Source organism: Tachypleus tridentatus, chromosome 10, assembly GCF_004210375.1.
Source record: "Tachypleus tridentatus isolate NWPU-2018 chromosome 10, ASM421037v1, whole genome shotgun sequence".
NCBI classification, from domain to species: domain Eukaryota; kingdom Metazoa; phylum Arthropoda; class Merostomata; order Xiphosura; family Limulidae; genus Tachypleus; species Tachypleus tridentatus.
Genome location: NC_134834.1, coordinates 49,401,967 through 49,418,140, shown reverse-complemented (window position 1 = coordinate 49,418,140; position 16,174 = coordinate 49,401,967). Strand labels below are relative to the sequence as shown.

The window sequence follows — 16,174 nt, the reverse complement described above, 5'->3', positions numbered from 1 at the left end:
ACAAACAATAAGGAGAGTATCAGAGCTGCCAGTAGCCGGAAAGAGAAGACAAGGAAAGCCAGCAAATCGTTGTTAAATTGGGAAAAAAGGAATTGCTGAAGGCCTGGCACTGAATATAGCTGACTGAAAGAGGACAAAGCGTATGAAGGCCGTCGACCTTGGTAAAGAAAAAAGCCGAAAAAAAAGATAGAAAGGAAAGGATATTAGCTCGTAGAAACAAGGGACTGACTCGCAAAAGATATTGAAACATAATTGATACAAAACTGAACTAAAAATGAACAATATAAAAGAAACTTACTGTAATAAATACTACAGGTGGATTTATTTGTCAAATTAACTATGAAAATAATGAATCTTTCTCTCGCTATCGTTCTGTTGTGGGACAGCAACAAGTCTGCAGATTTACAGTGCTAAAATATGGGCTTCGATTCTCTACGGTGGACACAGCAACTAGTCTAATGTGACTTTGCTCTAAAACAAACAAACTACATACACACACATATATGGGTGAAATTAGTAGAAATCAAAGAAGCAAGTTTAATAAACTTTATAAGGACTATCACACATAAGAAAAGTAATGTGAAATTCAAAAAGTAACGGTGATACCTAAAGATAAATTAAGGAAGAATCCCTAACAAAAATAAATTATTATTATGAAGGATGTCTTAATAACTATTGTATATGTCGGAACACCAGCTGACCTGATGAGCCCTGGTATTAGGCGAAAAAACTTAAGTACTGCCAATGATAGATATAGTACGGTTGACATATTGTAGTGCATCATCCTTTAATTTCGTTCTCAAGTTGACACTGGATATAACAGATATAGTACGGTTGACATATTGTTGTACATCATTCTTTAATTTCGTTCTCAAGTTGACACTGGATATAACAGATATAGTACGGTTGACATATTATAGTGCATCATTCTTTAACTTCGTTCTCAAGTTGACACTGGATATAACAGATATAGTATGGTTGACATATTGTTGTACATCATTCTTTAATTTCGTTCTCAAGTTGACACTGGATATAACAGATATAGTACGGTTGACATATTGTTGTACATCATTCTTTAATTTCGTTCTCAAGTTGACACTGGATATAACAGATATAGTACGGTTGACATATTGTAGTGCATCATCCTTTAATTTCGTTCTCAAGTTGACACTGGATATAACAGATATAGTACGGTTGACATATTGTTGTACATCATTCTTTAATTTCGTTCTCAAGTTGACACTGGATATAACAGATATAGTACGGTTGACATATTATAGTGCATCATTCTTTAACTTCGTTCTCAAGTTGACACTGGATATAACAGATATAGTATGGTTGACATATTGTTGTACATCATTCTTTAATTTCGTTCTCAAGTTGACACTGGATATAACAGATATAGTACGGTTGACATATTGTTGTACATCATTCTTTAATTTCGTTCTCAAGTTCTTGGCCTTTACATTTACTGAACGCCCTCTATCGCATACGATGTTTGTTAAATGATTTCAAATATAACACACATTCTTTTCTCTTTCTGTATTACCAACTGAGGAAACTTTCTTTTCAGTTTTTCAAGAGAAGATTGTTTTTTATAAGAATTTTGAGAAATATTTAGCTTCTCTCGGGTAGACAAGTACTTCTCTGCTTGTATCTACTGTAAAGCTATAGTGAACGGGACAAAAACACTAAAACTAAATCTTGAAGGTGATTAAGAGTTTGAGAATCGTTACCTACTACACGTGGGTTTGTGTAACACAGACTGTTGAATAGCATTAAAGATGCTACATGGCAGTTGGTCTCATTGATCATGTTGTCGTTCTATTAGAAACCCGTTTATCATGTCTTGCTAATGCACATGAATGTATAAGTGGTTTATTCCCAAGTGTCAAGCGTAAAAGAAGAGAAGACATTACTGGAGCCATACAAATGTGCTTCAATGACTTACCAACTGCAGAACTTTGCTCTTTGTGGAAATGAAGCCTTGGTAATTTTGCAAAGGCGATAAAGCAGCGTGACTCTGGTATGTACGTCAGTACCCGAGTTACATCACGTGTGAGTAGAAGAAGTGCAAATACATTCAACAGATTAAATATGTATAAAAAAGGATATATTGTTTGTTTTTGTTTTTTGAATTTCGCGCAAAGCTACACGAGGACTATCTGCGCTAACCGTCCCTAATCTTGCAGTGTAAAACTAAGAGGAAAGCAGCTAGTCATCACCACCCACCGCCAACTCTTGAGTTACCCTCTTACCAACGAATAGTGGGATTGACTGTAACATTATAACGCCCCCACGGCTGAAAGGGCGAGCATGTTTGGTGTGATGGGGATTCAAACCCGCAACCCTCAGATTACGAGTCGAGTGCCTTGACCACCTGACCATGCCGTGCCTAACAGAGAATAGACTCATTGGATTAGGCCTATCCACATTTATTACAATTTAAAAAGTTAACCTTGTTGAAGCTATTTCGTAAACTTCCTCTACAGTTTTTCGCTTCTATAACTGGTAACATTATTATTATTATTTACTTTAACTGGTAATATTATTATTATTATTCACTTTAACTGGTTACATTATTATTATTATTCACTTTAGCTGGTAACATTATTATTATTATTCACTTTAGCTGGTAACATTATTATTATTATTCACTTTAATTGGTAACATTATTCACTGCGATCCCTGTCCGTTAAAAAAAATCCCATCTAATGCTCTACCACTTTTTTCTTTTTTTTTTGCAACTGCACAAACAGGATATTTAGATAAATTGGTCCACCTTTTCTTTCCACGTTTTTATGTGATACAAATTTCAAGAAATATTAAGAAATATCATGCTGTTCTTCACTCATGTTCATTCAAATTTTAAAATTCACACTTAATCCACGTATCGCCAAAAGTTAGCAAACACACATAGTGTACTCTTTCTTTTTAACGTACTGTAGTAGCTGAGCGTGTAGTTACTGTGCTACTCAAAATGACAGCTGGGAAAATAGGGTAAAACTAATAGTTTGCAATTAGATAATACGTAAAACAAACTGGAAGTAAAGGAATGAAATAATTGAAATTCAACTACACAAAATGCTAAGTTTAATTTAGGATTAGCAAAGTGACTTTACTTCCCTTTCTTATATGAATTTTTTTTTTTTCAGTTTAAATGCTACCGTAAAAACCTTGATTTTCAACCTTGGTTTGGTTTGAATTTCGCGCAAAGTTACACGAGTGCTATCTGCGTTTGCCGTCCCTAATTTAGGAGTGTAAGAGTAGAGGAAAGGCAGCTAGTCATCACCACCCACCGCCAATTCTTGGGCTGCTCTTTTAATAACGAATAGTGGGATTGACCATCACATTATAACGCCCCCACGGCTGAAATGGCGAGCGTATTTGGTGTGACAGGAATTCGAAAACGAGACCCTCAGGCTCTGAGTCAAGTGCCTTAACCACCTGGTCATGCCGGGCCTTCAACCTTGCAAAGAACTTTGTTGACTACAGCTATTGTTCATAGGTACACCTTAGGCGTCGTTCTTAAAACACTCCCAATGCAGAATACTTCGACCCTTCTGGCTAAGCTCTTGTGTTATGTTAGAATCTTCATCAAATATTTTAACTCCCAAACTGTAACAATCTATGGACATATTCTTTTTAAACTTCATAAGAATATTTTAAAATACGATACAAGATTTCATCGTTCATGTTAAGTAATCTTAATTACAAATAAAAGTTAAGGTTCAAACTGATAATAAATTTTGAAATTTTTCATCAAACATCGACTCCTAAATGTAAGTTTTTATTTGTTTTTTTCTTTAAAAATATAGACATTTATCAGAAATATTAAGAAAAAATATCCTGCTGAGGAAAACCTAAATAGTTCCAAATTTCTCGATAACATTTTAACACATTAAATTCTTTGACAAATTCTGGACACAAATTTTGTCATCTTCAAAACAATATCATCAAAAATATATCATGTGTCATCGGTATTTGTATCTCAGTGGTGAAGCAGTAAACTATCTCACTTTAAACGCTAAAACTCGGGATTCTATCAAAACAGTTGTGTGTGCGTGTGTGTTTGTGTTTTCTTACAGCTTATTTGTTTTTTTTTTCATTTCGCGCAAAGCTACTCGTGAGCTATCTGCGCTAGCCGTCCCTAATTTAGCAGTGTAAGACTATGGGAATGCAGCTAGTCATCATCACCACCCATCGTCAACTCTTGGGCTACTCTTTTACCAACCAAGGGCGTGCGACTCGTAATCCGAGGGTCGCGGGTTCGCGCTAAACATGCTCGCCCTCCCAGCCGTGGGGGCGTATAATGTGACGGTCAATCTCACTATTCGTTGGTAAAAGAGTAGCCCAAGAGTTGGCGGTGGGTGGTGATGACTAGCTGCCTTCCCTCTAGTCTTACACTGCTAAATTAGGGACGGCTAGCACAGATAGCCCTCGAGTAGCTGTGTGCGAAATTCCAAAACAAACAAACAATTTACCAACCAATAGTGGGACTAACCGTAACATTATAACGCCCCCACGGCTAAAAAGGCGAGAATGTTTGGTGCGACGGGGATGCGAACCCTACGACCTTCATATTATGAGTCGCACGCCTTAACCCACCAGGCCATGCCTTTTCTTATAGTGAAGCGACTTCGGGATGTCTGCCGAGTCCATATCCATACATAATAGATATAACGTATACAACTAACTGTGTAGCTTTGCACTCGAACAAACAAGATGGAAGCTTTCATGCACCTTCAGAATTTCTAATAAAGACGACATGCACGTGCACATATACAGAAATATGACCCTCAAGATAGCCATTTGTAATTTCAAATCAATAGCTGAAAACATAAAAAAGATCCATCTTATTCCAATAACGTTAAACAACACAACAAACGGTTATGATGTTTAAAGTTTTCTTACACATATTGTTACATAACCTAAGTTATTATTTTATTTTAGGAAATATGTTAGCGTTGGGTTATTGAAAAGCATATTTTGTTGTTTCGTACTGAAAGCAATGTATCACTGTTCCAAGTATAAGGTTTTTAGTTAAAATACGTGTGATGTTCTATTTATTCTGTACCGGGTCACTAACATTTATTTGAACCAAACCAGAAAACAGATGAAGTATCGATTTGTAACTGATTCATTTATTACTGTGACAGAAGTAAAATGTAAGCTATTATTACTTCGCATGACATTAAGAAATATTTCTTCATGTAGTTTTGCAGATTTATATATTGATATCAATGATGAGCCATATGACGCATTACTTACAATTAGGTATACAAGAATAAAAATATATTTTCTGGTCTTTGACTTTATCACACATTTTTATGTGTGTATATATATTTATAACAGTCTGAAACAGAAGTATGCTATAGGTACAAAAATAAAGTAATTAGATAAACTGCTAATACCATGCCTTATGTACTGAAAATAGAAACGTAAATATTAACTTACTGTTTGTTTTATTTAAACAACTGTTTGCTTTTTTTTTTAGAAAAAGTGCGCAACATTAATGAACTTATAAATAGATAGTTATAACCAGTGCGATTTGCAGATTTCGTTAAATCACCAATCATAGTTATCAACTTCTAAATCATTATATTTGCCGCCCTGTAATCCTGCGATAAACTTGAAGGTTCGATCCCTGTGATGAGCAAAATGTAGGCACTTCGTGGAGCAGCTTTATTCTTAAACAAATGAATATCATAAGATAACTCGGCCAATGGCTTTGAAACCGGGCATGGCCAAGTAGTTAAGGCGCTTTATCCTTGAGGATTGCAGGTTTGAATCCCCGTCCCACCAAATATACTCATACTTTAAGCTATGCGAGAATTATAATGTTACGGTTTATTCCATTATTCGTTGGTAAAAGAATAGCCTAAGAGTTGGCTGTGGGTGGTGATGACTACCTTCCCCCTCTCTAGTCTTTTGCTGTTAAATTAGGGACGGTTAGCGAAGATAGACCCTTCTCTAGCTTTGCGCAAAATTCAAACCAAACCAATGACATTAGAAAACATTTTTATTAGAATAACGTTTCGATTACTATAACTTTTAATATAAACGGTTACGTTTACAGAAATAAATGAGTTATAAGGAGATCGTAGTACAAAAGTTGAACATGACTTAGAAATGTCGAATATGTGGACCAAAAGTCTCTTCAACGGGTAACACGTTGGTTTTTCTTTGTTTATTTTTGAATTTCGCGCAAAGCTACTCGAGGGCTATCTGCACTAGACATCCCTAATTTTGCGTTGTAAGACTAGAGGAAAGGCAGCTAGTCATTACCACCCACCCCCAATTCTTAGGCTACTCTTTTACCAACCAATAGTGGGATTGACCGTCATTTTATAACGTCCCCACAGCTGAAAGGGCGAGCATATTTGGTGCGAATGTGATTCAAACCCGCGACCCACCGAGTAGGAGTCCAGTGCCATAACTACCTGGCCCTGCCGGTCTGTTCTTAATGTTCGCGCAAATCGTGCAGCTGTCTTAAGCCACCTTGATTCTATATTATGAAGTCCAATATGAGCATTTTTGAAAACAAAATTATTTATCAGTATTTCTAATTCCAGTCATGAGGGATACAAAAATCCCAGGGAAACAGAGTCACACTCTATGCATATTATTTGCTACTAAATTCATAACTCTATCTGTTACCAGAAGGAGGGGAAGTATGTTTATTAACTAGACGCATTAATAACCATTTGTCATTTAATATTATATTATTTTACATAAATGAAACTATATAATAACTATATGTCACTTAACAATGTTAAATTATTTTACAAAAATCGTCGATGAACGAGTTTTAAAATATTTATCTTGGATCCTGAAAACACATGAATTGTGTTTTTCTCGATTATTTTTACTTTCACATGTTCCAAAATGTACCAGTGGAATATCATAGATTTATATTTTTGAAATATTCGTACAAGGATAACAAAATAACATAGTGTAGGATTATTTGTTGAAGTGATACTCTATAAAAATGATTTGATCTGATAACGTCAGCTTTCGTCACCTATGGATGTTATGAAATACGCGATCAAACTGTTTGTTGCCAGACACAAAGTTGAACAATAGGCTATCTGTGCTGTACCCCCAATTCTGTTGCACTCAAACCCAAAATTTTTGCATTATAAGCCTGAAGTTTATTGTTGTGAATATAGCTCAACTCTCCAATAGAATGACCTGTATAACGTTTTTTTTAAAGTGTTTAGAACAATCATATCCAGGATTTAACTTGTGTGCCTTGATCATTGGGTGTTTCTAAATGATCCTGAAAATCCTTGAGTCTTCTTAGGTAGAACCATAATTTGAATCATCTCACGTACGAACCGATGAAGGTGAACACATTTATGATAACTTCAAATATTGCTGATCTTATAAAGTATTTTTATCTTCGTTGACTAAACAGTTTATTAATATTGGGACATCCAGTTATTATTTAGTTGGGCCATTTGTTGCTGCGAAAATATCCTGAACTTGGTGTTGCAATTACTCCACTTTATACTAGAAGATATAATTTTAGGTTATAGTACATTCATTAAGGGATAAGGTGCTCAGTTGGTTCAAATATGTTGACAGTTATTTGAACTTATAATCAATTTTGAACAATAGGAGTGTAGTGGCTTGTTTTATTATTATCTTAGAAGAGCCCTTGTTCATCATGGTGGAAGTGCATCAACTTTATGTGAGCTTGATAGACAACAAGTTTTAGGCACACTTTAAAATTATTTGCCCTTCTTAAAGACATAAAAGTCCTATAATGAAACTACCACCCACACCATCACACCACTTCCAGTAGCATGCACTATCAAAACAATACAAACAGGATAAAATGCTTCGTGGGAATTTCTACATACCCTTACTCCACCAGCAATGTAAAAAAGTTGAAACATTCGTCAGCCCACATTACCATACCACTCGTTTCCAGCCATTCATTATCCAGACTTCACGTCATGAGCCTATTGAACCTATTTTTACATCTGGAGGTAAAACAGTTTTTGTACTATTATTAAGAATGTAAGATCATTGATAACCAAAACCTGATCACTACTGATTACTTGTGAGATGGTATAGTGTTTGTTGCAGCTTACAAGACTATCCCATCCTCTTTTCACTGGACCTATCACCAGTGATTGTCAGTCACAGTTCCTCCTTGTATCAGTTTTTCTTTCTCAGTTTCTGATTTTAATACACCCTGATAAAAGATGTAGTTCAACTGCTAGTTAAAGAGCGTTCTTTGATAAAAATGTTCCTACTAAATGAGCACTCGTGATTTTACCCCTTTGAGAGTTTAAACGACCCTTTTTTTGCTCAATGTCTTTAGTTTGATTATTTAAAGCACAAAGCTACACAACTGGCTATCTTTGATGTGCACACTACGTGTATTGTAACCCAAATTTTAGTTTTAAGCCTTCACTACCTTTCAGCCACTGGGAGGAGGGCTGCTCGATGTTTGTCAGGCTAACCATGATTTATCTACAACTTTGTATTTATAGCATCCAATAACTCATCTGTGACACCTCAAGGTAAGTATTTTTATATTAATATAAGTGACATGCTTTACAAATGCGTGTATTTGTGTGTGTGTATGGGGAGGTCTATTGAAATGTCATTCTCTTCTTTTGTAACATAAAATATTTGTGAATAGAAACATTCATATTGCAGACAACATTGTCGGAACAGAAAATAATAAGATATGCCAATAATACTCTTAAAAATACTTTAAACGCATATTTTATTATTACACCCAAAATTTTGTTTAAAAATGCTTTGTTATCTTATAATCGTTAAACAAATGATTCATGCAATAAGTCAGGTATTATACTGTCTCTTACATGAAAGCTACTACTTGTCGTAGTTTTAGGTAAAGAAAAATATTTTTATTGTGAAAGAACTGATGTGTTTCTTTTAATTATTCAAAGAGTTGATTAACTTATAGGTGGAAAAATGTTTAGCGTTGTGATTTGAAATTAAGATGATCAAATGTCTTTTGTAGCATCTTTAATGACGCATCTTTAAATTCATTTGTCACTCTTCACTGAATGAGTTTGTTCTAGTATTAATATATTCTAGGCATAGCATAGTGTGCAGAATTCTGATCTATGAATCAGAGGGTATACAATTAGCGTACTGTTATCGCAAAATAGTCTTTTGCACTTTGAAGCTGTGGGGTATATGCATTATAAGAGTGACGGTTAAAATCCCACTGTTTGATTGGAGTAACTCGAAAGTTGATAGTGTTGACTACCTGTTTTTATCTTAGGCTATTAGTTTAAAATTAAGAAAGGGCTATCGCAAGCAACCACTGTGTAGCCTGATACAAACATTTGAACCTTACAAAACAAGGGTTCAGGCATCGTGAATTAAGTCGCGCTTTAAATAGGTATAGCGAAATGTATTATTTCCTTCTGTTTGAACATATTATGTAGCCCAATGGGCTAATTATAGAAAGGTTTGTTTGTTTTAAATTTCGCGCAAAGCTACACGAGAGCTATCTGCGCAAGCCGTCCCTAATTTAGCAATGTTAAGACTAGATGGAACACAGCTAGTCATCACCAACCACCGTCAACTCTTGGGCTACTCTTTCACCAACGAATAGTGGGATTGATCGTCACAATATAACGCCCCCACGGCTGAAAGAGCGAGCATAACCATACCGGGCCAAATTACAGAAAGAAGTTTCTTTATTTAAGATTAATAACCTGCTTGAAACTTTATGAATTATAGTAAAATTCTGTAACACCTTTGAAAGCATTTTCTGAAATTCTAAAAGATTTTACTAAGTTGTTTCATTTTAAGTTCGATTGTACTGAAGTTACAAAATTATATTTTCTTTTTAGGTTTTTAAATTAAATAATTACTTTTTAAACGTGTTAATTTCTAAATAAATAAAGTGAATATTGGACTTAGTCAGAGATAATAGAAAAATTAGAATACTTACAAAATCCCAACCATTATGATCACGTGCTCGCTTGGTTCTTCTGCAAGATTTGAGATAAGTTCTTATTCGTTTCCGAGCTCGGTCGGAGAATTCCGGAAACTGTCGAGTGCACGAATCAATAATTGCCTGTATCTTATCCTTTGGCTGACGAGAAATTGGTACCATCCGATCTAAATTTTCGTCGATGAACAACCGAACAAACATCTGAAAATATTGATAAAACACGAATGATATACCAGAAGATAAATACGAAACTTAAAAAACATAAGTTTCAAAAAATAATAAATGTTCATCATGTTTTCGAATAAATGACTTTCATCGGAACCTAATGATTTAAAATCAACTGAAATATTTTTAAACACCTCGGTTCACATGGAAAGTTGTCTTTTAGAAATTTTTCCCTGAAAGAATTAAGTGACAAAAAACAAACAAAATATGAATGTCAAACTAACTAGTTGCTTTTAATAATAAGTTTGTTTGTTTTGAATTTCGCGCTAATCTACACGAGGGCTGTCTGCGCTAGCCGTCCCGAACTTAACAGTGTAAGATTAGAGAGAAGGCAGCTAGCCATCACCACCCACCGCCAACTCTTGGAATATTCTTTACTAACGAATAGTGAGATTGACCGAGACATTTTAACGCTCCAACGGCTGAAAGGACGAGCATGTTTGGTATGACGGGGATTCGAACCCGCGACCCTCGGATTAAGAGTCGAGTGCCTTAACACTCTGGGTATGCCGGGCCCTAATAGTAAGTACGACGTAACGTACTTTAACCTAATAGCTGCTTTAATACTGATCCAAGGCCTTTTTTTTTAAAGCTATAGTTTGTTTAACTGACACAATGAGATTTCAATAATTCTGGAATTAATTAACAACTAGAGAAAAGCAGCGATAAACATATATTGGTAATAATGGAAAAAGGTTGATATATATTTATATCATCTGTATCACATCACACATGTCTTCCTATTTACATTAAAAGCCTTCAGTCGTTCAGGATCGTGTGCATTTACGTCAATTTTGTCTGTGTCATCTTCCTCGTCATCGTCTTCGTCTTCCTTTATGCCGTCGGGAGTTGCTGAAGTTTCGGTATTGGAATTCTAAAAGAAGTGTCAGCAATAATAAATAAATAATAAATGCATGAAATAGTAACTTTTCTGATGAAAACTCCTTGAAACTATAAAACATTCTACAACTATACACAAACTATATCAGTCTGTTTATCTATAATTTAAAAAATGGTTAAAAACTATAGTTAGAAAATATATAATTGATTTCCACGTTTTCTTTTTCTGGATAAAACAATAATCCGTTTTATATAAACTATAAATTAGATTAAATTGTCAGCATTTTGTTTTTGTTTTTTAACAGCGACTATTCTTCGCGATTTTTTACTTTTCAGGTTACCTTTCAGCTTTTAGTTTTATCTCGACAATTTTACTTCAAAACTACCTGTTATCTATCCTTTGAAGTTGTCTTGACTACCTTTCCTATTTTCTAGTCGCTATGGTTACTTTACATTTTTCTTTAAAATTTACATCACATTCATCATCAGTTTTTAACTATCCATTTCTATACTTCCTGAGTTACCATTCACACACTATATTTCATATTTTATAGTATTCTAAAATGCTCAAGACATATGGATACGTAGCGAAAAACCTGAAGGATACATACTGCTAAGTACTGAAAACATAAATGACACATAATGCTAAGTACTAAACTATAAAAGATTCACATTGCCAAGTACTAAACATGTAAAGGATAATACTGCTAACTACTTAAAAAAAAAGGATGCATACTGCTAAGTACTAAAAACGTGAAAGATCATACTGCTAAGTACTAAAATCATAAAGCATGCATGTTGCTAAGTACTGGAAATTGAGAGATTCATAGTGCTAAGTATTGAAATTGAAAGATCATCAAAGAAACATTAAATCCTCTATAATTAAGTAAACAAGGATCTTGCTTCTGCAACTCACTGTCCAATAATGTAGAGATTGATACTGATTAGAATTGTTTGCAGTTTTGATCATGTTAATTGGTTCTTCCTCTGAACACTTGGCTTCATCGTTTTCTCTTTTTAACCCACTCATGTCAAGAGGTGTGTCCTTTGGAGAACTTCCAATTTCTTCGTTAGGGGCCTCTTCGCTTGCTCTATCTTTTCTGTCTTCATCTTCTTGTGAAATTTGATGAGCTTTGTTAATAAAAAAAATTAAGCTGATAAACTTGTTTGCATATATATATTTTATAAAAAGGGTATCAAATTGATGTAGTTGTAAGTTAACCAACTTCATTACGTTTTTCTTAAATGATATTTGTCTGTAAAACGTTTATTTTAAATTTAAATGTTCTAAAAAAGAAAGCGTTCTTGCTTTATTGGCCAATAACGAAGATTGAACATTCTCTGCAAGTGACGGTAAACAAAAAATTATGAAAACTGTTTCACAAGTAACAGTATTTTCATTGAATATTTTTGTATAAAATAACTTATTGATAAATAACCTTACTGTTACTTTCGCATGTAACGGATCTTGTGTCGTCCCCTCTTTGCAAATTTATTAAGTTTAATGTAGTGTTCTAACTGTATATCACGTTAGTGATAAGTCATCATTAAACAGGCTCAGTTTTAAGTTTTACCATGAATATTAAAAGATGATAAGGTTTAAGGATGTGTTAGTTATTTTCCCATATGAATTATTATTTCCGTTAAAGTGCAAAAAATTGTTGTTGTTGTTTTTTACACATTTTGAAGCGTTTATACGTTTTATTTTATGATAAAAATTATAATATGCAAAGTAACCATTGAACAAACGTACTTCATTATTGTTGGTGCTCAACTGAGTCAGTTTCACGGCTAAACATAAGAAATTGCATTACACAGTAAAACTGAAACACATTTATAATCGTGGAATCAATTATATTTTGATACATTGCTTAATGAGTAATTTATAATACTCACACTGAAGTACTATCAACGAGATATCATTCACACGTTTCGAAGAATTTAAGATAAGTCATTTAAAATATGGTCCTAAACAGAGAAGATGTATTTGAGAACTAAGAAAATATTTTCAAAGAGAAAAGAAAATTCGTGCCGAAAATAGACCGTTTGTATCAAATTTCATCCACAATACTGGTAATTCAAACGCCAGACACCTTGTAATGACCTTCAAGGTGAAGAAAAACTTGTAGAAGTGAATCAAGTATTGCGTTTCCTCCATATTTCAGTCCTGACAAATTCTCGATCAAGTTACACTTCACATGCTTTCGACGTTTAAATTTTACCTCTGAGCCATCAAGAGACAGCCCATTCTTGCTGGAGTTTAGTGCTGCACAAATCGCTTGGACAGAAAGTAGTCTGTACCTGATAAGTATCACGTAATAGTTGCAAATATGAAATACCATATGGATGTGATTGACCTTTTGGAGAATACATATGAAGCAGCAAAAAAGGTCACGTGGGATAGATTTTGATGGATATGAAGGTCTAATTGTTGGTGAATACATCAGTTTGAGTTAAACTGACCAAATGTGTGCTTCAAAACCTCTCTTCTGTGATTCCTTCTTTGAATAATAGCCACGTAAGATCTGGGCGAATCTATTTGACTGTTTTGTTAAACTTCTTATACCTTATCCATTTGGGTTGAAGGGTTCGGCATAGCCTAGTGGTTAGTGTTTTCAGACTGTGGATCTCTGAGTTCATAGTTCAGGACCACAGCTACAAAAACGTGCTTCGCACTTTAGGCCTTAGGTTCGACGTATAAACGATGAAAAGTTCCAATATTCGGTTAGAAAAGTGTAGCCCAAAGTTGGCGAATGGCAATGTTTATCTGCCTTTTCTCTAATCTGTAAATTCAACATTAAGGACAGTTAGGTATAAGTAGCCATAGATATAGCTTTGTGTGAAAATTCTAAAAAACATACAGCCAAACCCAAGTTTGTTTACACTTAAGAAAGGAAACTACTCAGATTGTTCTATTTTGATGGAGACATTATGTATTTTGTACAATACAAGATGGTATTAGTAACTAGTCCTTCTACCCAAAAAGAGTTGTGCGGACTATACTGTCATTTAAAGAAAGCTGCTCTCCCTGGCTGAGTGTATACTAGCTGGCTGTATGATACACAGGAACATTCTTATGAGGAAAGATTGTATGATGTGTGGGCCAGTAGTATAACTGGCATTCGTCTCACTACAATTATTCTCTCCTGCTATGCTCTAAGTAATGTGTACTCTATCGGAATTGAGATACCAGGACGATCTACCTATACCAGCCTGGCATAATAGTGGGATTTTGTGCACATACACACACAGAGGCCAAATAATGTGGTTTTAAAGACTAATGACCCAACGAACACAGGTACATAAGATCAATGCCTATACTTGAAGGTTTTCAGGATGCAACAACAATAACCATCACCATTTCTGATACATCAGACAGTAATTGAAGGTGAAATTTGTAGTGTTTACAGTATGTGAAGTAAGATGTTTCTGTCTGTGAGTTATGGACAACATTAAGGGCGATTATTTGGTTATTTTTTGCAGTTGTTATTGTATAATAAAATAAGATGACACAAATAGAGAATTGGCCAAAATTTTCCATCCTATAGAGCCTTGTCTTTTGCCATGCTTGTCACACAGTCAACGTAAAATCGTTGTGAGTGAACATGTAAATAATAAATATAATATTCATCTTTCTGTGTTTTTTATTAAAGTGGAGCCATTAGCATTCCCTCAACACTAAGATTTAAGCTTTAGTAGCTGCAAAAAGGAAATACGTTCAAAAACGTATGATTATATTATTATATGAAATACGTTATAGATTAATTATAATTTCAATTTATGCGACTGATGTTTTTCAAAAATAATTATACCTAATTTAAATCAGCACTAAAATGAGTAAATCATAAAAGTAATAAGTATTAGATCAAACTATGTTTTATCTGTTGTGTGTTGCTACTATAATAAGTGATAATCTTTTGAAACTTTACCTCCGTTAGCTTCTGTCATTGTAGAATAATTTTCCCCGTCTATAGTAGGTGGCGCTGCTGTTTCGTTCTCACTGCTCTCACTCTCGGTGTTCGAAGCAATTTCCTGAAAATGCACACGAACAAAAGACATCATGATACATATATATATACATATACATATATAACGTTTTTCGGAACATTTTTACAAACTGTCTATTTTATATTTATACAACATTGAAAACGTCATAGGCTTAAGCTGTCATTTAATTGGTTTACACAAAATTCTCCCAAAGACAGTTAAGAAATACGAGGCCTAAAACTCGAGCTCTTTCGAAGAGTTCGCTATTCTTCTTCAGGAGAATAAAGTAAAAAATAGCTAGACTCACTACTTGTAGTGGGCAGTGTTATTAACTTTGTTAATCAGTCGTTGCCTTATCTCTCAAATGACCAGCAACAGGCAAGCAGCAAAACCAACAAAATGCATAGATTTTAACTGACTTTTATAAATAATATACATATATCGGGTGCTTGAAATATTGACTCCTTCAAACAAGCAGTGGTTTATAACAAGAATTTTAGATTTGTCATTCATTTGTGAAGGGGGTGAATTAATTGAATGAAATTTCTAGCAAAACACAATATTGTTTCCAATAATATGCAAGGATCATTCATTAACATTACTAAAACGTACCACTTCATTTAATAATGTTTATTGTAAAAGGTAAGGATCATCTATTAGCATTAATAAAACACATCAGTACATCTAACAGTGTGTTTCATAACACATTTGAACTGATCTAATAACAATTTCGGTACAGCACTCCAGTTCATTTAATTATGTTTTACACAAGGTACGAACTCGTCTAATAATATTTTTAGTAAAGCACTCCAGTCTAATTAATTATATTACAAGAGACAAGAACTCATGCAATAGCATTTTCATTGCAGCACTCCATTGTTAAGATCCAAGATTCGATTCTCCTAGTGGATTGAATGTAGATAACTTATTGTGTAGCTCCGTATTAAGATAACAACAACAAAACGCTTTAGATTTATCTAGTAATGTGTTTTATAAAAAAATACAAGCTCATAAGATTTTTATTAAATCGCTCCAGATAATCGAATAATATATTTTCTGAAATTTCTCTAATTTTGACTTAAATTAATATTCAGGATTGGTTCAGTTATTTATTAACAGTCATGATTAACGTTATCATACTATGGGTGATTCTCCCCAAAAAAAACC

General features: G+C 34.2%; 1 protein-coding gene across 2 annotated transcripts in view; it reads right to left on the bottom strand.

Moving 5' to 3' along the window:
• The window catches only part of LOC143229228 (nucleolar protein 4-like), an 86,381-nt gene that overhangs the window by 28,307 nt on the left and 41,900 nt on the right, over positions 1 to 16,174 (bottom strand). For both annotated transcript variants that reach the window (XM_076461242.1, XM_076461243.1), the window contains exons 4-7: positions 14,950 to 15,052; positions 11,937 to 12,151; positions 10,929 to 11,054; positions 9,953 to 10,156 (exon numbers count right to left, since the gene is read on the bottom strand). In XM_076461242.1, coding sequence (XP_076317357.1) covers positions 9,953 to 10,156; positions 10,929 to 11,054; positions 11,937 to 12,151; positions 14,950 to 15,052 — 648 coding nt within the window. The remainder of the gene's footprint in view (positions 1 to 9,952; positions 10,157 to 10,928; positions 11,055 to 11,936; positions 12,152 to 14,949; positions 15,053 to 16,174) is intronic.